At 43.3% G+C, this 27,400-nt stretch overlaps 1 protein-coding gene across 3 annotated transcripts in view; it reads right to left on the reverse strand.

Moving 5' to 3' along the window:
• Positions 1–7,119: 7,119 nt before the first annotated feature.
• Positions 7,120–27,400, reverse strand: part of CD96 (CD96 molecule) — a 41,194-nt gene continuing 20,913 nt past the window's right edge. For 2 of the 3 annotated variants that reach the window (XM_027681590.1, XM_027681591.1), the window contains 11 exons: positions 27,038–27,260; positions 22,873–22,928; positions 20,537–20,627; positions 19,995–20,171; positions 18,748–18,801; positions 16,900–16,944; positions 15,931–16,005; positions 13,147–13,224; positions 10,340–10,429; positions 9,112–9,235; positions 7,120–8,063 (listed from right to left, as the gene is read on the reverse strand). In XM_027681590.1, the coding sequence (XP_027537391.1) occupies positions 7,955–8,063; positions 9,112–9,235; positions 10,340–10,429; positions 13,147–13,224; positions 15,931–16,005; positions 16,900–16,944; positions 18,748–18,801; positions 19,995–20,171; positions 20,537–20,627; positions 22,873–22,928; positions 27,038–27,260 (1,122 nt within the window). In that variant the 3' untranslated portion in view covers positions 7,120–7,954. The remainder of the gene's footprint in view (positions 8,064–9,111; positions 9,236–10,339; positions 10,430–13,146; positions 13,225–15,930; positions 16,006–16,899; positions 16,945–18,747; positions 18,802–19,994; positions 20,172–20,536; positions 20,628–22,872; positions 22,929–27,037; positions 27,261–27,400) is intronic. The other variant, XM_027681592.1, reaches the window with a different exon arrangement.

Raw genomic sequence — 27,400 nt, forward strand, 5'->3', positions numbered from 1 at the left:
AGCTTTGATACTGAAGAATCTTAAAAATAGTGCAATTTCTATTACAGGTTTTCACAAAGCACTCCCAGCCTAGTACCCTCACACTCAAGGAAGAGCATAGAGGGTAGGTTTGGCATGCATTCCACTGTCCTGCAGCCCTGTTCCACCTTCCCATTAAGACCACCTGGTACACTTGCCCCAGTGTAGGAGACAGCAAGCCATGATACTCAATGCCATATGTATGAGATCAGAAACATTTTCTCTTGTAAATAAATTTATATCTTCAGCTGACAGACTGACTGCTATGTGGGAGCTCCAGTCCATATCCCTGCAAGTTTATCTCCCTTAAATGACTACTGTAGGTTACCTCACTCTCTCATGCTCCCACCATTGCAGCTTGTGACTGCTCAGCAAATGCGTGTGTGTGAACTCCTTGAATATGGTTGGTGACCATGGCTGTGTCATGGTGTAGCTTTCCAGGATAAGAAAGCTTTGCAGTGCAGGGGGAGCCATTTCACCAAGGTTGACATGTTCCTGAAGCAGTCTAGAGCCAAAAGTATTATGTCTGACTGCTGACACAGTACTGTTGGCATCCTTGCCAGGCCCCATGTTGCATTTCTCATTTTTCAACAGATGTAAGGATGGAGAGTCTGTGGTTGAAAGTGGAGTCTGAAGAGGAACAGGAAGGGTGCTCTGGTATGGGAAAAGAAGTCTTGACTGGAATTTCTTTTACTGTGACAGCAGGTCTTAGCAGTTCTCTGCCATCAGATCAGATAGAAAAGAGGGGGGATAAAGCTGGAGGGGGGGAGAGTCTCAAACCTTCTCCCTTCGCAGACTCCCAAAAATCTCTGGCCCTTTACCATCACTTTTTAATAGTACCAAAGAACGTGAAAGCATTGGGGTGCTTCAGTGCTACCACAGCACAGCAACTTTCTCCCTTGTTCACAGGTAGTTTCAGCATCCCCAGGCTATCATGTGCAGCATGAGTACACCCTGGCTCTTGTGGTTAAGATGCTATCTAGATCTCCAAGCTGCAAAGGACGTTTAGACTGTGTGGGACACCACCAGCTCAAAACCAGCATGATGAGGGAAGGAGAAGATGCATTCATCCAGCACAGGGACTTCAGCTGTGAGCATCACATGTGATGCACAGATACTGGCCACCAGTAACCACTAGCAAAACTTTTTTATGGTTCAAAAAATCCTTTGTGTGCTTTTCTAGGAAAGAGGAGCATTAAATTACCTGTTCCCTCCACCAAAACCTCAGCCTCTTTCCATCTCCATAAAACTCTGTAATTTTCTTCTGTAATCAGTACCAAACCCTGCAATTATGATTATTAATTTCCGTGGCTGGAGGGAACAATAATAATACAATTTTATTTTCCACAGACTAAACCTACAAATTATGTAGGGTCTTGTCACTTGAGACCATTCAAATGCTCCACTTCAAGCATGTGTTTAAGTGGCTGCAAAATGAATGCCTAAGCAGGCAGGAAAAACATCATATTATTGACATTTTTTAATTCTAGATCAAGGTCAGTAGGCTGTTGTATTTTTCCGTGTTGCTTGTGCATTCACATATGAATCACATTCAGCTGTGAGGATGGCCTGACTAAAACTTTACTATCAATTTTGCCTCACAGATTATATGGCTGTATTTATGCCTTATGTGGATCTACTGAGAGCTCAGCTATTCCTTTTTGCCTGGGTGCAGAGCACAAGCCAGTGTCAGAGGCAGCTCGGACAATCTAGCAGCTGAAGTCGCATTCCCACACTCCTAACCCTCCTGTTTTCAAATGCATAGTAAAAAGATTAGCTGTGCAGATCAGACTGATGCTATTTAAGCACCAAGAGGCATATGGTTTTCACTGTTAGGCAATTCCAAACACACAAATGTGGTTTATTTCAATTTTAACACATGGTTCTTGAGTTGCCATATACAGAATATAAATCCAGAACAATGAACTTTTTAAAAGCTTTAAAGAAACTGAAAAGAAGTTGATATTATCAAGTGCTACAGGGAGCTTTGCCTCCTTCTCCTTACCATATTGAGTACCCTGGTAACACGTCTCATTCTTAAACAGGATGCTTTGCCATTGTTAAAAAGCTTTCTGATACTGTTTTCAAAATCTTCCATTTCATCCCAAAATCTACTGTGCCATGTAAATTCCAAATCCTTACATGCAATTTATCAGCAGGAAATAGATCAAATAAGTTATTGAAATGGCTTCTGTGTCATCTGCATATTTTAAAGGTCGCTTTGCTACTGATAAGAAGAAAACTGCAGGATTCACTTTTACAGAGAGAAGCTAATTGCTCAACATTTCATGTAAGTATACTCAGACTTTTCCAAGCTGTTCATTACCATTTTTACCCTGATTGTAATGGAATTATTTAACATTTAAAACCATCAGACACACTCAATCACAAAGCTTTGCAGACATCACTGCATTTAAAACACTGCTTCTTCAAGTGCAATAGACCAAATAGTGGTGTTCATTTTCCATTTTACATCAAGTCAGAAAACCACTATTGCAGCACTTTTTGCATTTCCTAAGTCCATTGCAAACACTTAGATGTCTGTCATATAATATAGCCTTTGTAATATTGACTTCCCCCTTTTTCTGTCCACCACTCATAGCCTCGGTGTCAGTTTATATCAATATATTACCTGCTTCTCTCTCTCGCCTTTGTTTGCTGGTGTCTGTAAACCAAGCCCTGGCATCTGTGAGTCGTATGTTTGACAATAGCGAGCTATTCAATACTTCGTTTACACCACATGAGGGTGTTTCAAGCCGTGTACGATGCCAGAGTCAATCTGGAAGTCCTCTCGCTTGGAAAGGAACCAAGGGGCAAACAGATACGTTATTTTTCCACTGATTAAAACTCTTATGAGGGCAACCTGATACAGGAGACTGAAAGAAAAGAGATGAAACAAGACAGGCTAGAAAACAGCTGGAAGAGGAGTTTTAAAGACATAATCGGATGTTCCCTGAAATCAAATAATCTTTACTGGGGACTTCCCTGAGCTTTGTCTTGTCTTTAAGGAATAATTTTAAATATAATATGAATTTATATTATTTCCACTAAAATCTCCTTAGGCGGGATTAAGTAATCATTATCCCCTGCAGAGCTTTTTAGGAGTTTTCCATTGGATTATTGCTCAAAGTTAATTGCCAAGTCAGGAAGAATTACTTACAAACATAAACAATAAATTAAAAAAAATAATTCTCCTTTGTATACTGTTTATTCTGGAGTTAAAGTGTGCACAGTTCTTTCTAATGTTTGCTAGCTCTGGTAAATGATGGCTTTAAATCCAGCAAAGGCTACACAAGGTAACTAATACCCTGTGTGTGTTAACAGGTATAATTTCTATGCACAGCTCTGTAAAACAAACACATACATTAAAACAAACCCATAGGTTTTCAGCAGCTTTCAACACAGCTGCAATAAGGGAAACATCTCTCTAAAAGAGAAAACTCTGTGGGTCCTTATTAAGATGGGCTGTTTCCCCAGGAAATCCCAGATGTCAAAGCCTATTATCAGCAATTGCTATCTAATGAGTCTGGCTCTGGAATGGCCAGGCAACCTGTTCTCTCCCACAGCCCTGTGTTCTCCCACAGCCTGTTCCCTGGCACTGCCACACCTCCACCTGCATTCCAACGACTGGAACACACCGTGCAAACTATAGGGGTGCTTCTTAAATAAACAAGCCAAGCTTAATTAGTTTCCCGGACCAAAAGGTGCCCTGTAAGAGAAGCCATTGCAATGCTGTTTAAAAAGGACGCGTGATTCAGAGTGAGGCAAAAGGTAATGCAGGAGGCTTAAGGCTTGGAGGGACAGCTGTCAGGTGTGCCAGGAGCAGGGAATCCTCTCAGTCACAGCTGCGCCCTCCACTGACAGAGAGGTGGAAACCAGGCAGACACTGAGAACACCAGCCTGCCCCACGCACCCTATGGGCTTGGGGCTGGCAGTCTTTCCCAGCTCTCTGTCAGCAGGGCCAAGCACCACCTGGATACAACCAGCAGGAATACAAACCAGGGAGCTCTGGGAAAAGTCACTCACTCCACTGAAGTCCCGAGGCCCTGCCAGAGACTTCACAAGGCACATTAGTAACTGAAAACAAATCCTGAAAACAATTTCTTCCTTTTGGCCTTATTTTCCTTCACCCTACAACATTTACCATCTCCTCAGAAGCAGATGGAAACCACTTTTGCATAAAACCACCTTGCTGCTTAGTTTTCCACTGTGTTGCTTTTACAGCTGTGTAATGCATGTATTAAAGACCACATACAGCAGACCCAGCTAATTTCACAGCATTACATTACATGTTATACATGACCTCAGATTCTGACTCGAGTGTGCTTTACAGAATTCACTGTCGTGGATTTGCATTTAGCAACGTGACCCTGTGGTTTTGGCTGGAGTAGAGTTCATTCTCTTCATAGTAGCTGGTATGAGGCTGTGTTTTGGATTTATGATGGAAACGATGTTGATAACACAGAGAGATGTTTCGGTGCTTACACAATGTCAAAGCCTTTTCTGCCTCTCACCCCCCACACCAATGAGTGGGCTGGGGGGGGCACAAGAAGCTGGGAGGGGACACAGTTGGGACAGCTGACCCCAGCTGACCACAGGGATATCCTACACCATATGGTGTCATGTTTGGCATGTAAAACTAGGAAAGAAGAAGGAAGAGGGGAACATTAAAAGCAACAGTGTTTTGTCTTCCCAATTCACCACTACACATGATGGATCCTGGCTTTCCTGGAGATGACTGCCCATGGGAAGTGGTGAATGAATTCCTTGTTTTGATTTGCTTGTGTGCAGCTTTTGCTTTCCCTATTAAACTGTCTTTACCTCAGCCCACGAGTTTTCTCACTTTTACTCTCCCAGTTCCCTCCCCATCCCACTGGTTGAAGTGAGTTGCCAGCTGGGGCAACAAACAAACCACAACATACATTCAAGACTCTTTTAAAAAATCTTTTTTATACCCACACAGCAAGCTTTGAAAATTTTACTCTTACAGAAAAGCTTTTATCTAACACTCCTATAGCCACCTTCAAGCATCTGGTAACTTGATTTGGGCCAAATTATTCCGGGTTTGACAGAACCCAAGTCCAAGCGGAATGATTCCAGCCTATATACAGGGGCAGCTGCTGCCAAAAATAATCACAGAATCGGAGAGCAGTTTGGGTTGGAAGGGATCCCTAAGTTATCATATAGTTACAACCCCTCTTCTATGGACAGGGACACCTTCCACTAGACCAGGTTGCTCAAAGCCCCATCCAGCCTGGCCTTGAACACTTCCAGGGATGAGGCAGCTGAAGTTGCTGCAGTCGAGTGTTTAATTTTTTTTTTCGGGGGGGGGGGGGGGTTGGGGGTGTTTTTGTTTTGTTGTTTTTTGTTTGTTTGTTTGTTTTGTTTTGGTTTGGGGTTTTTTTGTTTTTTTTTGGGTTTTTTTGGTGGGTGGGTGGGGTTTTTTGTTTTGTTTTGGTTTTTTTGTTTGTTTGTTTTGTTTGTTTGTTTGGGTTTTTTCCCCCCCTCTTTAAAGCAGGGTTTAATTTTGAACATAATAACAATTCTTGAGTAAACTGTACGTTACATGCTTATCCCGGTGCGGAGCACCTGGAGTCAAACGGAGATATAAACTATCCTACACCCAATTTAGCTGCTGAAAACCGGGACGATAGGGGCTGCTGGGGGTGCGGAATTCCTCTTCCAGGTCCCACTCTGAGGGCTGCCCCTTTCCCGGTTCCCTCTCTGAAGCCGGCATGTCCCCCGGGCAGGCAGAGGCCATCCCCGCACCCTCTCGCTTTTCCCGGCGGGACGGGCCGGGACGGGCGGGGGCGAATGGGCCCCGCTCCCCCGCGGCCGCGGCGCTGCGGCTCCGCCTCGCGTTCATCAGCGGGATCGCGGCTGGGCTGCCGTGCCTCCCGTGTGTCCCCCGCGCAGGGGGATCCGTGGAAAACCTCCCGGACAGGCTGGAAGCTCTTCTCAGCCAGGCGGGGTCCTGCGGGGATCATCACCCTGCTCATCCCCCACTTGCGGAGGAGAAGCGTTCTTTCGGGGATGGGCGGGTCGGGGAGCGAGTCCGCCGCAGGCAGCGTTGGCACCCCTGAGCACTGTTAAGGGGCAGAGGGAACAGCTGCGGCCAGAAGCAACCGTGGGGATTAAAATACCCGAGATAATAAAATAACCTCCTTCGACAGCTATGCTACGGGCAGTCATCCTCATCTGAGGGCAAGGAGGAAAGTCCTGGCTCTCCACACCCCTTGGAATATTTTTATCCTTCTGGTTTTTGTTTGTTTGTTCGTGTTTTTTTTTTTTTTTACAATTTTTTTTTAAGGACAAAAAGCTGCCTTCTTTTGCAGTGATGGATAGTATGACAAAAGTTAAACTACTTTGCTTCTACTACCCCACACAGACAAGAAATGCTCAAATTAACATTGAGCCTTTCATGCATGGAAGGTCAGTGTAGTTTTGTAGGACAGAAAGTGTTTTCGGTTCAGCACAGATGACAAATTTAGGACTGCTTGTACTATGAGGTAAATAATACAACAAAACACTCAAAAAAGGTCTGTTAGATCATTCTTTCCAGTAAGTAATTCATTTAATCTAAATTCCCAGGAAATACAGTGCTCTGAACCCTGACACTCATCGACCAGTGTTTAGCAGTAAATAAAGCAATCCCATTCCTAAATCAGAATATCAATTTTGAGCCTGACATGATTGAATTTTAGCTGATTTGCATTAATTACAGAAATACCATTGTGGTAACAATACATTTTCAAACAAGCTTAGCGGGCCTTTTTCTTGGCTGCCTGAAGGTAATGTAGGACCACACTGCTGCCAAAAGCAGTGCTCCTGCTGCAGATCTGGTGCCTTGCATTAGTGATCACACAGCTGCTGACCTGGCTGAGAACTGTACAGCAGGAGCTGAGCCAATCCCACCCTCTGCACCATCATTTATCCATTAGTGCCAATGCAAGGAAATATGTAGCCTGGGTAAGACTGGATCAACTCTTTCACAGGCTTAAGCCACTTGGGAAACTTCCCCCGAGGTCTTGAAAGATAGCAAATGACAGAAACTCATTAAGACCAAAGGAGAAGAAAATTATTATATTTCCTTTTTTTTTCCTTAATGGGTGTCAAAAATATAATTCCACAAAAGCAGACTCAAGTGTAAGCATTGTTTCAAAGGCACAGCACTTCTAAAAGGACTAGAATTTTCCATTATCTTTAGGCTCCTTGTTCACTTCAATCCTTAAGTCTCTGGCCCACAGGCAGCTTGTGCATGAGCCCAAAGTTGACTGTTTTTTGTGACTTCACCAATGATAACTGAGTCTTCTTCACAAACACTTGTACCAGGCCTGCACCATGACCTTTCATCTCACCAACCCTTCCACGTGATCCTCTGTGCAACTCCGTGCCGAGGGATGCAGATATTTTCTTTCTGCATAAGGTGCTGTTTATTTTTTGGTTGGTTTCACAATGATAGAAAATACTAAGTTGGTCATGTTAGTCCACAGTTAAAAAAAATAATTGTAAGAACGACTCGCGTAGGTATCAAAAAGCTTGTGTTAAGCCACTATGACTGTGGTGTCCATACAGCAGAGCTGTCATCTCTGTACACTCAGTAAAAGAGAAGCTTCAACACTCTTCAGTCAGGCTGGAGGAGTGATGTGTTAATCCGCTCCCATTAAAAAGACAGCAAATTCCCAGTTGATCACCTAATTCAAATTAAGCACGTGTAATCTCACGGTGGCGCTCACAATGGTGTTAACGCCATGCATACATAGAGATAGACAGGATGAAGTGTCCTAAGGAATGCTCAGCTTCCAACAGTAATGTCAGGTAAGCACTCTGAATTTTAATGTGGGTCATTAACACCCAACTCCTGTAGTCACTGTTCTAAAGACAGAGCCTTTTAACTGTCGGTCTTCTGCAAGCTACACAAGGGGTGTAGGCAATGTTACAGGTTTTCTAGTTCGTGGCTGGAAGGGGGAGTCCCATCAGACTCCACCATGGAGGTGTACTTTATTGGAGGTGGTGGTGGCTTGAAGGATGGAGGTCTGTTCATACTGAAATAGAGGAGGAAAAAATGCACTATCACACAAAAACTGCATAAAAGACTGATGTAAAATGATCACAGGAGGGGGTAGATTGACACTAAGAGCACCTGACATTAGCTTTTACATACTGCAACTTCCCTGATTCTGTTTTATAACCCCAGCACACCTCCTAGTATTCATTCGGCTTTCTCAGCTCACACCTCACAATTTTACTTTATTCATGTTTTAAAAGAACAGAATATGGTTCTGATGAACCAATCAAAACCAGAGGTCTTTTGCTCACACTACTCTCTGAAGGTGTATTTAATGACTTTTAACTTTTTTTGGGGTCAGTTTATAGGCCAAGATAAATAAAGGTCCCATCCCAAATCACTGAAAAAATCAACCCTGTTTTTCCCTCCTGTATACAGGATTTGTAGCTGTGTTTTGAAAGAGTTTTCTACAATTATAAGTGATTCATTTTCACCATGAATTTTCCAACATTTTAATAATGTTAGTCAGATTAAAAATAATTGTCTCTTAGATACTACTTTTACCAGTAGATCTCTGAGTGTTAGTAGGGAATTAAACTTTGGTAATAATTACAAATTCAATGCTTCTTTGACTGGGATTAAGTTTCAGGTAGCCTACTTTCACATATATTATTCACAACTCAAATAGAGCTGCCCTAGAAGTACAATTTCATTAAAACATGTCCTCAAGTCACCATGGAAAATGAGAGAGCAAAAGCAGCTGGCAGGGAGGCTAATAGGAGTGGGGGGCTCTGGGGACAAAAATTGACTGTTATTCTTCCCTTACACCCTGAAGCTGCACTGCAGCTCTTTTCTTAAAGTTTATTTTAAAGATAACCCACAAAACAGATGGAAGGACTGAAAACACTCCACTTTTCATACTGCTGTATGAAAAAAAATAGCATTACCAATCCATGTACTTAAAGGCCTCGTGTGCTGTGACTTGTCTCAAATGAAAAGGTGTAAATCCAAACAGCTGGGTTAGAGTTTGTGCTGTTCATTGTGCCACACTTCCCACCCCTGTGGCTCCCCTCACTTGTACTTACATCTCTTTCTGGTACTGACACCATTTCCTGATGCCCACAGCTATTAGAGAACTGCAGAAGAGGAGCAGGACGGCCACCACTGTTGGCCAGGGGAAGCGACTGGTGTTTGTGTTCCTCTCATCACCTGCGAGGGAGACATCAATCAGAGCTCATCCCAACACCCTCAGAGAGGAGGGAAATCTGGGCTTGCTGCCTGTGGCTTGTTGCTCCCCCCAGCACAGCACCGGTGTCAGTATGGCCCCAAATCACCACCACACTGTCACGTTCCCAGCCTGAGGATTCCAAACTCTGGGTGTTGCAGCTCTGATTTATAGATTTAACCCACTTTTGTTCTGACTGAGTTTGTAAGCTGGTTTCAGCCACCCATCAGTTCACATGATGAGATTATTCAGGCACAGTCCAGCAAGCGTTTCATCCAAAACCCCTTGGCTTTTTCTGTCCCCCTGTGAGCTTCTCTGTGAAGAGGAAGCAATTCACAGTGCAGCTGGGCACAGCTACCTACCGCAGCTGTCCTTCCCAGGGGTTTATTTTTCACACCACTGACACCAAACCCTGCCAAAATGTCTGGCCAAGGGCTCAGCTGCATTTTTGGTGACACAGCATCCCTGCCCCATTCCAGTTGCCTCTCCCCACCACAGTGCTTGGATCCCCCCCTGCCCTCTGCTGCACAGCCACCCTTGGGGGTGCTGGTGGCTGACAGAGGTGCCCTCAGGGTCCTGGGAATGGAAAAGGAGAGAAGGAGCACAGTACTCCTCCTGCTGTGGAGGGTGCAACAGTGGTCTGGGTGCCAGAGGGGGCTGGAGCACGAGGTCCCTGGGTGATACACCTCGGTATCACCTCCCTGTGCATCACACCCCTGTGCAAGGCTGGCTGTACTGGTACGTCACCCAGCCCAGGTCTTATCCACTGTGGCAGCCAGTGCTGTGGCCTGGCACCAAGTCTACCACACTGCATGAGCCATAAGATTTCCCTGGGGCACAAGAGCATGACTGGCCAAATTTTGCTGCTGGAAGAAAACGTGCACTGTATGTTTGCTTGCATTTGGAGGGAGAAGGCTGGAATACCAAAAGCCTGTGACAGGCTGCGGTGTGAAGACACAGCAGCTGTGACTCCTTTTCATATCTTTTCCCTTTTTTGAAATCCCCTGGTCAAATGGACACGATGCTCCAGGTTTTGTGCTTCTGCAATGGCATGCTGAAAGAAGAGGATTTGTAGGATAGTGTCTCACCAGTACTGTTGAGCAGGCTGCTGGTAGTAAAGAAATCTTTCCCTCCGGTAACTGAAATTGTCTGGCCTGTGATGCTGTAGGACAGATTCCCTAAAAAGATATGGGCACAGAATAATTTTAGTAACTTTTTCAGTTTTTATAAAATGAAGATTATCTTTTGAACCCACTGTTATTCACCCTGCTGAAAACTGGAAATCAAATTCCAGGATCAGGGTGTCAAAATTCTCTTGGCAAGATGCCTACAGTTTTGGCCTAAAACCTGGTGTTGGATAAAAAATGTGCTTTTATCAAATTAAAGAATATTAGAAGAAAAGGAAGGAAGTGGAGAGAGAGAAAGAAAGAAAAGAAAGAAAAGAAAGAGAAGAAAGAGAGAGAAAAAAAGAAAAGAAAGAAAAGAAAGAGAAAAAAAGAAAGAAAGAAAGAAAGAAAAAAGAAGGAAAGAAAACACCTTTTAAAATGTTACAGCAAGCCAGCATTGAGCTGTGCTGTGGTCTAGGAGAATGATAAGCTCTTTACGTCTTTGATGGTAATGAAAAACCTAAAGACATTAAGTGGCTTAGCAGCAGCACAAAGTCTGCCTTTGTCACAACTAAGCAAAACCTCAGTCTCCTCTGTCAAGTGCTGTGTCTGAACCACAAAAATAATTCATCATCTGTTTGTAGGCAGTATTTTGCCCTTCCTAATACAGCTAAGCTACCTATGTCTGAATCAGTGCCATCTAAGGATACATTTCTGTTTTTTCTAGCCACCTCCATATTCACAGCTTCTGAAATAATACCTAAAATATGCAACTAGACAATGGCACAGCATTTCCAGAGGTGCCACAGCACTTATGGTGTGCCAGGGTTGTATTCTCAGAGGAGTGTATGGCATTCCTGAGGCTTTGTGGAGATTCCGTGGTGGAATCATTCAAATCTGTACAAAAAGAAATGATGTTCTTCAATTATCTTCCAAGCCTGCACCTATGACTGCTTCATTAGGCTCAGCTGTGGCTATTTTGTACTCTTAGCCTTTCTCTGATGCAAACAACAAATGAAATAACAGAGGAACCTGAAAGTCTCTGGTATAATTGCTGATTTACAAATCCAAGAAAAAACCCAAAAACACTGTTTAAATGATATGAATGAAACACCAGACAGAACCAGGAAAATCTTTTTCTTGTTAGATGCTGGCTTTGATTGAAATTGAACACTGAAGTGTATGTGTGTATATATATATGTAGGTATGTATGCATGTAAGCAGTAAAAAGCCCTATGAAAATCTGTCCAAATTTAGGGCACTCTAAAAAGTCACTGAAACTTTTGGATATTAATTCAATTCTTTTTTTCTTGCTTATTAGGTGTTTAATTTTATGAGAATAAGCATGACAGATCTGGCATTTTATAAAGTTACATATATAAAAAAAAAAGACACGCACTTAGAGCTTCCGTAGCACTGTGCTCTGTACAGCACAGTGATGAGCACTACTTATTCTTATTTACATAATGGCTTGAGTTAGAGCCTCAGAGGACTGAAATGATAATGGTAATCGCTGTTGTAGGAGCCCAGTGGCCCTGGGAGGGCACGGGGATACATGTTGGTTTGCCTCAGCAGGCTCACTGGTGCCTGTGTGCTCTGAAATTACCCTCAATTACAGCTGCTGGACTGAGGACCCTTCAAGGCCATTATCTCTTAGCCGGTGGTCAGGCAGGCACAGATGTAGGGAAGCAATGGCAGGGATGTGGGGATGACTGGTGCAATGCACAGTATATCCTGCAAATATTAGTGTAATTCAGCATGCTTTTAGCAAAGATTGCCACCAGCAAGCTGTGCAAGAGTGGAATTGTGAAGCATTAGAAGTTGTCATGAGGTTGTGGTCTAAATGTGTGGTTGTGGGTTGTACGTGGGTAAATAAGTACTGGAGTGTTACCAAAAATATAGTCAGAAAATGGAAAGTGGCTGCTACATTTGCACTTCAGCCAAAAGATGACTCCCATGCAAATGCAAAAGCTCACTGACAGTTCCTGCCTGCTCCAAAAGCACAAAGACAAACCAAGATTTTAAAAAAGAAAGTCACTTTGGGCTTCTTGCTGCTGAGCAGAGATTTTCTAAAGGGAAAGACTTCTGAAAAAATGTTCACCTTAGGGGTTTTTTTAATTGATTTATTGATCTTTAATGAGGCTGCCTTTCGATGTTCTATTAGGCAGCCTTTGTTGCTCCACATTATCTCATTATTTCATTGCTACTCTGCGATTTTATTTAGCTTCTCTGGCAATTTATTTCATCTATAAACTACCTTCAGTACTTACTACATTTGCCTAGCAACTCTCTCAATTGTAATATTGTTAAAATAAATATGTCTAATGAAACCAGGATACTCAAATGTTTTTTCATTCCTCTTTTGCCACTGCAAATCCTTGACAGCTTGGAAACTCGGGCTTTTATCTTCTAACTCAGCGGAATTCAATAGGGAAATTGTGTCTGTGAAGTATTGAAAAGCTGGTACAGATGACTCCACCTGACTTTTGGCCTCTGCTCAGACACGACTTTTCCATGTTTAGTAATAATTTTTGCATGGCAGTGTGGTGACTATCAACTAGCAGCTGAAAATAAGCACCACAGAGCTAATGCTCTCGGGAAAGGTATCTCGAACTGAGGACCTGAGTACCTGCTGCTCTACTTTTTGCAAGATGCTCCAGGCTACTGTAGATTTGCAACCCAACGCTCCCTAAGGTAGTGCCACATTTTCACTTTGCAGCCCCCATAGTTGGCTTCATAACTCCCCTGTTACAGTCCTATGAAGCAAAGGAGACACATCATCTACTCACGCGCTGCCGTCAAACTCTCACTTAATGCTGCGGCGCTGGTGTAGCTTTTTGTCTCTGTGTCAAAAGCCAGTGCTCCTGCTGAAAAACACACAAGCTTGTAAAAACTGCTGTAGGGAACCATACTGCTTGTTTTTCATTTTCCCTGTCTTTCTTCCCTATTTCCTGACTAACGAGGTCAAACAGTTGTAGCACACTACTTGAGATGTTGGCTTCCCTCACACAAGCACTACACAACTCCACGCCTGCTTTGAAAGCCTATCACAAGCTAGAACCTCGACTGAGATAGGTGAATAAACTTTGACAAAACATTTGGAGCATTTTTGTATTTCAGCTTAGTTTCAGGTGAGGCTCTGTACCTTCGAGTGCACTGGCTTGTTTCGTCCTGAAGCCAGAGCAGCGATGAACAAACATACATAAATCAGAATCCAGACAGGATGTCACCAGCTCCAGGGAAACAAAACTGTTTTCCCAACTAGCAAAGGGAAGTTTTGAAGAAGTTAGTGTACAGGAGTCAAACCTGCAATGTCTGATGCCAAAAGCCAATTTCTTTAACATTTTCCTTTAAGCCTTTTTTTTTAAGTGCTAAGATTTCTAGAGCTCAGCTAGCTATTTATCTGATATTTAAACACAGATAGTGGCTAGCAAGTAGACCTCTATTTTCCCAAAAGAACTATTTTACATTTACTAGAAAGAGTTCATCTTTCTTAACAACTGTCTCATTTTTGGAAAAAAAAAATATCATTAAGCCATCTAAACAAACCCGAGAAGGTGAAATGCAGCTGTAACCCATCACTCGAAGCCTGAGCTTCTCTGTGCTCAGACATAGAGCTATCGTGGAAGCTGAGCAAAGTCCAGGCTGCAGTTTTAACAGCCTTGGTTTTGTTTTCCCTGCTCCTGCTCTTGCCTCTCTAGGTTCACTCTTCCCTTGAATCTGTTCCCAGCTGTCTCTTAGGTTTTCATTAAAAACTTGCAAAATAGCAGGAACTGAACCAAACCGGCAGACTAAAACAACAGGCTTGGACTTGGCATCCTGACTCAGCTGCAGCCCAGAGGATTTGCTCAAGTAGCTGATAGTGGCACCAGTGTGAGAACCAGCAGCGAGCCAGAGAGGAAAAGCACCAATCCAAGGTTGGCATACTGCAACTGCCACATGTTGGGAGCATTCATTAAAAGGCAGTTGTTTCTTGGGCTACTTAACAGAAGAAAAATGGCTCAGCTCCACCTTACATTATGACTTTTACCTCATACCTCCTCAGCCAGTGAAGATGTGTAATTCAGCGAGGAGAATCTTCTCTGTTCACACTGTGTATTTATAGCCTTTGTCATTAAATTTTTTGTAGAGACAGAAGGGCTTTCAGTCCACTTCGACAAGCAACTTTGCTGTTCTGCTCTCAGCCAGGCAAGTGTCTCTGGTTTGGGGATGGGGACGGCAGCATGAGAAGCAGCAAACTTTCATTTCAGTGCCACTGCAGTCTGTGTTCCTGCCTTGGCATATCTCTGTCTAGCCTCTTTGTGCCCCTGGGGTTTATGTTGAGTGATTCAACTCCCACAAGGAAGCCTTGTGTTTGGTGTCTTCCTCCAGTATTACCCCCAACTGCTGCCCTTCACATTGCTCTCTTATCTCTGCTAGAGAGTAACTTTAAGGTTTAAGGTTACTTTAAGAGAGGGTTGCGGGATTGAATTTACACAGCCCAAGAAGAATAGTCAATGCCCCACAGGCTCATAAAAGTCTGCTGCAATCAAATTTTTTGTTTGGGAGAACAAGGCTTCTGCAAATACTAAGGGCCAAATCCACTCTTGCTGGTGGCTCCCTCAGCGGTGCATCATTCCTGAGCCAAAGCTGTGGTGCTGTTAAGGAGAGGAACAACAACTTGCCATTTTGCCTCCTCCTTGTGCTGCCTGCACTGCTGTTTTGCATGTGCTTCTTTGTCTAAAGTGAAGAGTGTGTGCCATGTGTGTGTTTATTCAGGAGCTGTGGCAGTGAGCACACCTCTCCTTGCTGCCAGTGAGGGCTACCCCAGCACCCTTCTATCTGCTGCTTAAAACCAGCCAGTCCTACAGCTGGGCTCAAAAGAGACTTTAAAGAAAAGAGTGCTTGCAGACAGGCTGTCCTGCAAGAAAATGCACTCTGCTGTGGCTGGTGGGCATTAACGCTGTATTTTGAGATCAGAAGGTAGGAGGTTCTCAGCTTCACCTGCTCTTGATTCAGGCTGCTGCTGCACTGTCCAGCCTGCTGGTTTAACCTCTACCTGGAGAAGAGAGGTTAAACCCTTCTAAGTGTTACCCTGCGCTCCACTGGTCTTGGTGTTGCCAGCCTAAAGAAGAAATTACTGAGTTACCTGTTGTAAACGTTTTGTTTATTGCTGTTTTGTATTTGGACTTCTGTGCTCCGATGTTTGGGTTGCACTTTTTCTAGCTCTAATGTAATTCTATTTTGGTATGATATTTAATTAAAGAGAATAGGTATTCTTTGTAAACAATACAATATATAACACTAATTAATATATACTTGATGTCTGTTCAGTTGCCAAATTTAGTGCATATATCCTAAATGGAGCATTAAAAAAGATAAAATCACGAAAGCATTTTCTCATATATTTACTTTTGAACTGTGGTTATACTGACTGTGGTTAGTATACTTCCTAGTATATAATGCACTAGGAAAAGGGCTTCAGGAGACAGTAAATTGTTTGCTACAAAAAAAGCAAAATGGTTATTGTATTTATGTGTTTTTCTCCTACATTGTTGAAGAAATAGAGAAAACATTTTGGCTTAATTGATTACCTTGTGTTATGGAAGCAGGAGCCAAGTTTGCTTGACTTGTGAAATCTAGAGAGGCCAAAGATGTCGACTGGGGCTCTAAAGACAAACAGATTACATGGTATCACATTTAGCTGATGGGTTCTTTAGAAAATAATATTAATAAATCATAAAACAGCCTAGATCAAAGCTTGTGGCAGCTGTTGGGTGAATGCAGACTCTGCAGCAGAAATCCTGCTGTCAGACTTAAGGCTAAATGCTCAAAACACATCTCACACATTCAGGGGGCACTCACAGATGGCTGATGTTATTAATACTGGCCCTTTCCCATGGGCTGGATGGGGACATTACTTATTTATGTTTTTATACACAGGTACAGTTTAACTGCTGTGGGGTGGGTCATGCATTTGATGATGGTGCTCCCCCATTTATCCAGGGCCTTTCCAGAAATGGTCCATGACAACATGCCACAGCCATATATAAGCTGAGGAGATCACCTGCGGGTTTTCCTCTCGGAGAAAGGAAGAGAGTTTTATGTAGTTACCCATGTGCATGCTCTGGTAAAACAGAGTTAGCTATCTCACATAACTAATGAAGGGGAATGATGTGCTGCTCTTGGGTCAAGGAAAAGTGGTGGCTTTAACTTTTCTATCACATGCACCTCTCTGTCATAATAGGACAAATTTATTTACAGTTCTATAGGCATAATATTCCATTTTATAAAAATGCATAAGAACAGTGTATAATATTCAGGATACCATTTTACATGCTGTCCTAACATGACGGTTTTAATAAGATTTCTGTTGGATCTCTGCTTGAGTGACTTTACAGCTCACAAATTCCCATCCAGCAGGACACAGGTACTGTCAGTACCAGAGCACACTGACCTTTCCCTGGCACATCTCTGGCTCTGTGTACATGACATTTAAGCAGTGGTCAAGCAGAGATCCTACATATATTTTATAATGAAGGCTTCTATTTTATTCACCTTACCTGAGGCAGTCATGACAGCTGATGTAAGTGTTGAATTACCAAGGTCTATAAAAAAATCAAAGCAAACAGCATAAGGGAGGTGTTTATTCTGCTTTAGGAAAGTGGATGATTTAAAGGTTCAAGAGTGAGAAAGTACATCACACTTAATTTCCAAATAATCTTTCAATGCACAACTCTCTCTCTGGAGAGAAACATGAAGCATCTGAGGTAACTGTGCTGTGAAATCCCTAGGGAAACAAAGGTTTTGGGGGAAAAATTTTGGAGCCCCTGGCACCTCAACTTAAAAAGCACAAGAGAATCACATGGGTTTATTCCATACAAAGAGATGTACCTTATTAGCACAGATGTTGAAATAACATATATGACCTGGCGGTGGCACCTGCACAGCTCCATCCACGAGGCACTTCGGAGGCTGTAACTCTGACAGGAAATTTCAGAGACCCTTTGCACTGAAAAGTGCTCACTGAGTCCTCAGAGAAGAGGAGGGGGAGTTATTCCTTGTAATTAAAGAACTGTTAACCACCCAGACAAGTGAAGCAGAGAGACCATCCTGCCCAAGCAGCATTTATGTCCTGAGTAAGACTCAGGACCTCTCACTTTTTCAGTATTATTTTTTCCCCAGGAGAAGAGGTAAAGTACTCCCTGAGTAGTTTAGGAGGATGGATTATGTCTCCCCAAAGGGCTCCATGAAGGAGATAGTCTATGGAAGCTCACACACCCCATTAGAAAAACACATCTGGGAAGGCAGCCAGAAGGTACCTCTGTGTGGTTGGGCACATGTGGAGGGCGCTGGGTGGGAGCAACCCTCTGCAGATCAGATCTTAGCATAAGTAGGCAACTATCAACTCTCCAGCTGCTTTTCTGTGCAAGCACTTGCACTTCCTTTGACTGTTGCTTTTCCATTTGCATTTCATCTTAGCCTCGCCTGCACTAGCAGGGATTTTGCAGTAGCTGGCTGACAAAAAGGACTCCTCACCAAAGGTGCAGCAGGTCTGAAATGCAGAGCAGTGGGCACCTTGAGGTGTGCCCAGCTCCCAGTGACTTTATGCAGTGTGCAAGATGAAGCAGAATGGTGACCTGATGCGAGCTGCCGGGGTTCCTGCGAGAGATCACCTTGCAGAGGCCAGTGGAAAACAAAGTCTCTCTCTCAGGGACCCCCAGTGACTGGGATGACTTTCTGGTGTGCAGTGGAGTATTGGCTGAACCCCCAGGGGTTGCCACAACCTGCACTTGTAGAAGTTTTTACACAGAAACCCACACTTCTTTTCGTGCCATCTGTCTACAACATTTCTCTGACACACTCACGTAACCCACTGCTAAAGTGCAGCTGCCTCCCACGAGGAGCAGAACAAACTGCTCCAGGACAGATGTCTCCAAAGGGCTTCAGCTGAGGTGTGGAGGGAACATTTATCTGTCTGCAATAAGCTGATAATAAGACAAACTTGCAGGGGCAGAGCACAGATTTACCACATTTACACAAATTAAGAAACATTCTATCAGTTCTTTAATTAGGCAAAAGTGTTGAGGATCTTGGCTATGTACTTAAGCAGAAGGTAGAACCGTTAACAGGGCTGTTATTTTTAATTATTAGTTCAGTGCTGAAAGAGCTTTATTCAAATGCCAGCTGAAGCATCAGAAATAACATCATGTGCCCCTCAAGGCTGGAGTTTAATTATGGTTGGTCTTAATTATGATAGATTACATCACCAAAATATCTGTTTATTGTATTTTCTCTGAAGTCATAGCTGCAGGAAGGGGTTTCTTGCTGTAGTAAGTGTTACAACAACTTTAGGAATTTATAGATTCCTCTAACACAACCCAAGTTATTTTATTCTTAATTTATCCTACCTTCTGAAACCATGGTGGGAAAAGCTTCAGATGAAGCTTCATTAGACTTATTATCTGTGAAGAAAAAAAAGAGAAAGATGAAACCAGTTCTTTAAAGTAGTTATAAAGGCTGAAAATTTAGTTTGGGCTTGTGTCATACTGTGCACCTTCGCAGAAGGCATGGCTGAGAATTAATGTGATTCTTTCCTTTCTGTCATTTCTAAATACATTAATGTTTTTATACAGAGTAGATCTATCTTAGCATTAGCATAACCTGCAGGCAAGAATTTAGACTGCTTTAATTGACGGCTCTCCAATTTGAAGATATTTCTACAAAACTACAAATTGGGTGAAATGAGAAATTTTGGAGAAAATGATGATTTATCTCCCTTCCCTCTGAAGCTGTATTTCCAGAGGAGTCAGCTCTGGCTTTTGATGCAGTCTTACTTTGTGGAAAAACATACCAATAAGCATATCCACAGCCACAAGTGAACACAGCTGAGATGCAAGCAATTGCCAAGGTACATGATGTACCAGCAGATGCTGCTAAGGGGTCAGCAGCTCAGTCCTGTTGTCTGTGCAGCAAGGAGCATAATAATAATAATAAAAATAATAAAAAGGTGTCACTATGCATTTGCACCTGAGGAGGAGACATGAACAAGAGAGTGCTAAAGGAAATCTGTCAGATCTTCTCACCAGCCCCTCTGCATTCTCAGAAGTGCCAAAACCCTCTGTAATGTTGAGTCTCCCGCTTTCACCGAAAAAGCAGGACACTTCCCTAACTGTGTAGCTAATCCTTATGGTACAGATTATAGGAGAGTTTCTCCGTCATCCAAAATGGTTCAACCTTTTGCAAGTTTCACTGAAGATGTATAACACAGCCCCGATCTGAGGGTTTGGATTTCCAGGGAGCTGCACTGCACACATGCAGACTTTCTGCCACAAATGCTCAGTGGGAAACACATGATTATAATAGCTCACTGGTGCCATGTGGCTATGCTAATCTATTTTTGGGTATGGGAAGTACAGCAAGATACTGCCTAAACAAACAACAAGCATCTTCTGTTTGTGCTGGAGTTTCTTAGCTCATTTAGAGGCTTAAGCAAAGATGTGAGCTAAAAAACCTGCCAGAAAGTTCAAGCTGTGAGATGAACTTGTACAATAAAGCTTCCATACTCTTCGGATTCCTCCAGTATTTTAAATAACAGTGAATACATGTGTTTGGTGTTCTTAACATCTCAGATGTGTTTTATCTATGAAAAACCTACCAAATGAAACTAATATTTCTTCCGATGAAATATTCCATGTTTCACTCCCGAGGGAAGGAAACAGACATGCACATGAGAATGTCTTATGTGTCTCTTGGGTCCCTTGCAGCATCAGCGTTGATCTCATCAGATAGAAACCTTCACTGTCTTGCAAATCTTCTTGTACAACAGGAATTTCTTGGGGAAAAAAGAAAAAGGCCCTCTCATTCACTCCAGACCATAAATCAAAACTGTGCAAAATATTGGTACTGAAAACAGGTTCATATAGATGCAGGTTTCTTTGCTGAGACACTACCAAAGATCTGTCAAGAACAGTGTGGTTATACCAAACCATGGTTCCCATCCCTAGCAATTGCAGGGGTCTGTGGTCACAGCCATTTGCCATCTGTTCCCTTTGAGGAGGTCTGACACTCTCCCCTTCACCCAGACAGACTCCTGCAGGCTCCCTGTGGCAGGAATGGATGAGCAACCATCCCTTCTCTTGGGAACCACTTCTACAGCTGTGCCATTGTCCTATTGACAGGTTGCTTTACTTGCTTTACCTCCAGGCTGCTCCGACAGGTTCGCTCTGTCCACGTACCACACAAGGCTTGGCTTGGGAAACGCCTTCCTCACGACACAGCTCACGCTGGGCTATGGGGCAGGAAAAGGCAGTTATTAGGTTAGCCTCCAACATCCTCACCCTGCTGCTAGCTTCCAAATTTCCTAATGGACAGTGCTTGTTAACTCACAATCCTGCCCTGTAAGGAAACACTTGCTTCCTCTTTATTGTGTTTCTTGCCCACTCCCTTCATTTTTCTGGTTGTGGGCACTGTTAAGAGTCCAGTGACACCCCACTGCTCTGGATGAAAAGGTTCCAACCCTCTCTAGCCCTGGCTGTGACTGGAAAGATGTAGGGTGACCCTCACCCCTCCTTCCGCCAGTGACGAACGCCCACATGGAAAAACACTGGAATTGGTAATGGGCAGTGTGTGTATGGAGAATAAGACACCTTCTGATCACCACGTAAATCCTCCCTTCATTAGGCAGATGGAGAGACAAATCTCATGAAAAAGACTTCCCAGCCTGTTGAATATACAAAATTAGACACCTTTGTAGCAGGCACAATATGCAAGAGGTTTCCAGAAATTGATGCTTTAGGTGCAGTAGTCCTGGCTCTATGCCAATGGCTCCAAAAATCTGTTTTTGTACTCCATTTAATTTCTCATCAAGCAATAGATGGGAAGAACCTCAAAATCAAGGCTAGATGAGGGGTTGGGCACTAGCAAGGTGGGAGGTCTCATCCTCATGCTGCCTGGATGTTCCCAATCACATTTATTTAGCAGGTTATGACACTGCTAAGTACTAAGCACTGTTATAAGAGAAATTGCCTTGTCCTTTTAAACAGAAAAAAGAAAAAAGCATGTGCTACTCATACAGCACAAGGCCCACTTGCTCCCACTTTCGAAGAAAGTGGCTCCCACATTTAGTTGAAAGCAAGCTTGATGTATTGCAGCTGGGAGAATCAATCATTCAGTACAAAGACTGAAACTACCCAGCTGAAACTCTTTCCCTGCCATGGTAAATAGCATCTATTGTATTGCTTTCACCTATTTTCTCTTCATTATTCCCTTATTTTTCAGTCACTTTTAGGTCATAATATTTTTATAAATGCTTCCTTATGAAGAAATACAAATCAGATATCCTTACTAGATCTAAGCCCTGCAAGAAAAAGAAGAAAAGAGAAGTAAAGGAGTTGGTGTTTGTTAGGAGATGAAGAACCGACAGAGGAGTTTCTATTGTCCAGTCCCATGATGGCAGCACCCTTGCTCTGTTCAACAGGACAGTGCAGACAAAAGCCTGCAATATCCAACACCACACATGGAAATAGGTCATCATGAAAATTATACCAGTCAGTTTTGCAGAACCGACTGACTCATGGCTTGTCTGAAGGAGGTGGATATGGCTAGTGCAAGGTTCTGCCTGCCCACAAGCTCCATTTCCAAGGAAAACCTTAATTTGGGATGCTCACAGATCAAAAGCTTCAACTTGAAGAGATGGAACAGGAAGCAAAGCAGCCTAGCTAGTAGCCAGAGTGGCTTGCTAGTCAGTCATATGTGCCACAAATATGTTTTATGCCAAGTATGGCAGATCTGCAGACCTTTAGGTTTTGCCATTACCAAGCATGTGAGAAAACAGAGGCCCCAAAACACACGGGCAAGTGCTCAGCTCTAAATAGGGACTCTCAGACTTAGATCTAGTTGCTCTATTGGCATCTGACTGCCCCAGATGAGATAGGCTTGCAGTGTGATACATTATGCCCAACACAATCACCACCTTTTCATCAGTGTGTTAGGCCATGTCCGTGCTCCAAGCATTGCTCCCACAGCACCTTGTCCTCCCTGTCCTAAGGGGGGCTGCGGGGAAGGTAGAGGATGCCTCTGCCTGACCCCCTGGAGTAGCATCCTGGGTAGCAGGTGACCTTTTTCAGAGAGGGATTTTATGCAATGTGGAGAGGGCAGCTCGAGATTGTTGGGTAGTAGCCAGCAGATGGGGAGGGAAAGGGAGAATTGCAGCCCCCTGCAAACCACATAGCCCCTTCATCTGTCCTGGAGTCTTCCCTAGGGCTAACATAAAACCAGATTTTGCCCACACATCAGAGAAGCCCCTAGCTAGGTCAAGTTTGTGCTCACTGAAGAAGTTCACTGCTGTGAGGATGGAAATTGCTCAGAGGAAAAGGCATGAACAGCTGACATTAACTCATTGCCGTGCCCATGGCCCTGTGAGCTTTGTCAGTTTTGATGTCCCACCCATGTCTGATTCAGCTCAGCTTGCCTGGCTCTGCTGGGGTGGCATGGTGGCAGTCACAGGCCTTACTCTTTGCTCCAAAATTGCTCACCTTCTGCAAGGTGCCAGCTGAGCCCTCCTGCAGACTAACAGAGATCTCGGGGTAAGCTGAAAAGCAAACATATATGCATTAGTGAAATGGACACTGAAGATCACAGTAACAGCTTCTAAGAAGACTTAACAGCCTTGTTTCATAAAAAGAGTTGAAATTAAATCCTAACTCCACCCACACAAGTAGCAAGATAAAAGCTTGCACAGCTGCGATTGGAGGTCAAGGAAGTGGTTTACAAGCACAGATCAGCAGCTACTGCCACAGGATTCATGATGTATTTCACTGTCTATCTAAACTACTCTAGGGTGGCTTTGCTGGGGAAACAAGATGAAAGCGTCCTGCAGTCACAGCTCTGGCAGCAGAGCCACCATTCCTGGGCTTGATGAAATGAAACACACCCTGGTTGTTGGTTCCTCTGAGTGCTTGCCAATCAAAGTCATCTCCAAAGGCTTCAGCCATCCCCAAAAACATTGATTGGTTTTGGGTACCAGCCACCCACGTGCTGTCACCTGGACAGACATGTGACAGTGTCACACCACAGATGCTTCCTGCCTTGCCAGGAAGCCCAGAGCTCACCTTCACATCAGAGCAGCAGGCTGTGGATGACCACATCCACATGAAATGGAAAAAGTGTTTTCTTTTGTTTTTGCAGCATATTGGTTCTGGGTGAAGTTGACTGTACAAATTAAAGCTATCAGGTACTGTAAGCCTTTCTAAATCAGCATTTCTAAAGTAGCCATTGGGATCCCTGCTTTGGAGTAATATTAACTGAATTGTTAAGTAAGGACTGTTGAAACTGTGTTAATATATAAAAAAATCTCAAAAACCTCAGGTAAACTGTACTTCTGGCCTTTTCTGAGCCTTGAAACTCGACTGGAAACAAGTGCTGCCCCTGGATTAGTTAGGAGATCTGTAATTCTTTCTCTTTCCAAGTTAAATCTCACTTTATTCTCTAACATTAAGATAGTTTTCTCTTTTTTCTTACCCTGATATATTCCCTTACATTCCCCTCTGAGCTGAACTGCTCAAGTTTCCATCTTGTATTATATAGCTAATCCTCTAAAGACTCTCCTGACTTCTTTTTTTTTTTTTTAATTTCCATTTTTCTGCTTAATGTTACTGACGGATTATGCCTGGTCATGACCTGTATTTAATTATCGTGGCCTTATGGTTTCCTGGTCTCAGGGTACTTTTGGATGAAGTTTCCTTTTTTTTTTTTTAATATTTTTTCCTTCTTGGTTTTGCTCTTTACTCGTTTGTTTTGTTTTGTTTTGTTTTGGGAGGTACGTTAGTAGATTCTTCCTATCAGAAAATGAATGTATTAAGATTTCCTTCTTGTTTCTGCCTTGCCAAAACAAGATGTACAGATGGTAGTGGAGCTGGCAGAAGACAAGCATACTTTTTCAGATGTAAGAAAAAGTCTGATAAACTGGATCTTCTAATCTCAGAAAAAAGTTGCCTGGGAGACTAAATGATGTCTAGTCTAGTGCATGCTCTTCTCTTTGTTTTTTGATGAGAATAGGCACACTTTTCCACATCTGTTTTGGATGCTGTCTTCTGCTTTTTCAGAAGACATGTTTGCTGGGTAACTCTTATGCATAGCTCTGAATAATCTAATAGATCTTTTCTAATTAACATCTCAGCCTCTGTTAACATTTTGACATTCACTTGTCTTGCTAGGATATTTACCAATGTTTTGTATCTAGTGGAAATTCAATATTTAGTTCAGTAGTTTCTGCGGCTGAGCTTTTACTGTTACAAAAAGGGAAAGTCAATATTTGGTGAAGTTAGACTTGAAAAGGCCGTACGTTTTCCAAGAAACTTGTATCTAAAAGAACTCTGTTATAGAAAAGAAATATTTTTAAGTATTTCAGTCCAAAAGTACCCCCTAAAAAAAAGCTCTCTTGTTCAAACATCTGTCTTTACTCAACTTACAAAGACTCTCAACTTCATTGAGAGACTTTTTCAGGCCTTCCCCATCCTCTCCTGCCCAGCTCTCAACTGTGAGGAAGTGCCACTTCACTGCCCCTCAGATTTGGTCTGTCTCTGCTGTGTTTAGCCCTGCCTGAAGCATTTGTCAGAGTGATCCTGCACAAGGAGCTTTCTGCAGGCAACATCACCCGCCCTCTCTTCTGTTTCATAACACCCAGCCCGTGGGGTTCAATTGCATGAGTGTTTGGGTGACAGGGCAATTGCCAAGATGGGAAAATCTCCCCAGGTTTCAGCTGGTCTTTGCTCTCTAGCTGTGTCCTTGCTAATGGCCAAGACAACAGATATAACCAATATAACGTGCTGTTGATGTTGTAGACACATACTATCTCTAAATTCTGTTCCAGCCATTTGAGGCTGGATCTAACTGCCAGGACATAAAAGTTCATTTCTTCATTCCCTGGTAAGCACAAGGAACAAGAGAGGTGTTCTCATCTGTCTCCAGATGTCACCAGGAGAGTGTTGGATTATTCTGGCCACTGTCTCTGCCTATTCTGACCTGCCAGTGGTACACAGGTATGTGTGATGGTGCAGGGGAGGCTCTAAACCCTCTGCTCTTGGCCTCACATCCTGCTGCAGGACAAGAGAGGTAAATGGAGAAAGGCTGGTATGGTGCAATCATAAGCAGCATGACTTCAGGGAATAGTAACAGAAAAGAGTGAGACCAGATGCAAAATAGTTATTTTACCTGCAAAATATCAGATGTAGAGGGGCTGGGAGCACAAAAACACACTTCCTCCAAGATGTGTACTCTATTTGCCTGAAGTCTGAGAGACTTTCCTTTAGCACCCACCACAAACCTCAGGGCTCTCAGGGAGCCCCTGCACCTAAGTCTGCCCTCAGGACCCCTGTGGGAGAGGCTGACAGCACAGCACCCTCAAAGCCAGCCAGCACTTACTGGGAAATACACGAGCTGTTCACCACCAAGTTGCCTTCTCTTGTTTGCCTCTCTACCCTGTTGTGCTAATATGCTGATGTGGGCGCATGCACAGACAAGCACACACCTCACAATAATTCTGGGAAAATCCAAATAAAGCAACCTCTTAGGCTAACAGACACAGAAATCAAGGTGAGAGCATCAGCAGTGATGGAGGGGAGGGAGAGTTCAAGTATGTTAGTATACTTGAACAATTACCCAGGTAACACTGTCGCTATTTGACAAATGTCAATATTTTAAAATAAAACCCTTGTCTGAATCATGCAAACGCAAGAGGAGATTTCAGATCATTAACTTCTATTTTTATTTCTTTTACATCAGTGACTAACAGCCCCCAGACACGTTTTTCTTTTTTTTTTTTTGCTGCTCCCTGTTGAACCTTCCTTTGAATTCAGAGCATCAGCCTCGCATGGCCACGCCACCCTCAAGGTGTGGGCTTACTTGGACAGTCAGCTACAGTCAAGGGACTGTTGACAGACCCACTGTTTAACACCCATTCATTTTAGAAGCTTTGGAAATATGTTTTCCAGACCAACTGGTTTATAAACAGAAAATAAAACCTAGTTTTCAAGTGGGCAGCATTTTTCTGGTTCAATTGTACCTCAGCAATTGTAGAGTAGTTTCTAAGCCACTAGAAAGGGAACAGAGCAAGTAATTAAAGATGGGGAAGGCTTCCAGCATGAAATGGCACCCCACATGTTTGCAGTACAGAGGCTACACCACTCCTGACCAGTTGGAGACTCCACAGCCAGGACCCTCATTTTCAGTGCCAGAGTGTTTGGCAGCAGTTGAATATCACATACCTTTGAGGATGTGACTTTGCAACAACAGTAGTTCCAAACTGCTTACTAACTTTTGGCCATGATTTCCTAACCACAGGCAGCATGGTCATTTGGGGCACAGAGATCTTGATGACCTGTAGCCTGCAAACATAAACCTACACATCGGGGAAGATACTGGCCATGTGCCTGTCAGTGGGGGTGATATATGTGCAACGGATCTACTATTTTTTAATGCCAGAAACTGAAGGACTTGAAGGAACGGCCTCAAATTCTTCTAAGAACTACAGGGTTATTTTCTAACATTTTACCTCATTGCAACTGAAAAAATTACAATGTAAATATGTTTATATTAAAAAAAAACAACAATCGGTATGTTTCAAGTTACTGGCTTCAGAACCAGACAGGAGCATTACCCTTCCAAGTGCAAGGAAGCAGGCAGTTGGCACAAGCCCCTTACCGTATACTCTCACAGTGGTGCTGCTCTTCCGGACTCTCTCTGGGTGATACACCACGTGGCAGGAAAAGACCCTGCCATCATCAGTGATTTTGGTGGGGAAAATCTGCAGAGTGTTATTCAAACCCAGGTGGACTCTTTGCCCGTACACTGCGCTGCTGTTCCTGTACATGGCAGGACAGGAGGGCTCCTTGGTCACGAGTTCCTCTTTCCTGCCATTGTCACCCTGTGAAAAGAAAAACCCACCGTATTGTGAAGACTGGACACCCGGAGAGAAAAATATTTTTGTAGGCCAACTCTATTCCCACTATGAAAATCTTCCCTCTCACCCTTAGCATTGTGTAGTAGCAAGTGGACATTTGCAAC

This window comes from Neopelma chrysocephalum, unplaced genomic scaffold (assembly GCF_003984885.1).
Source record: "Neopelma chrysocephalum unplaced genomic scaffold, ASM398488v2 Primary Assembly neopelma1_60, whole genome shotgun sequence".
NCBI classification, from domain to species: Eukaryota; Metazoa; Chordata; class Aves; order Passeriformes; family Pipridae; genus Neopelma; species Neopelma chrysocephalum.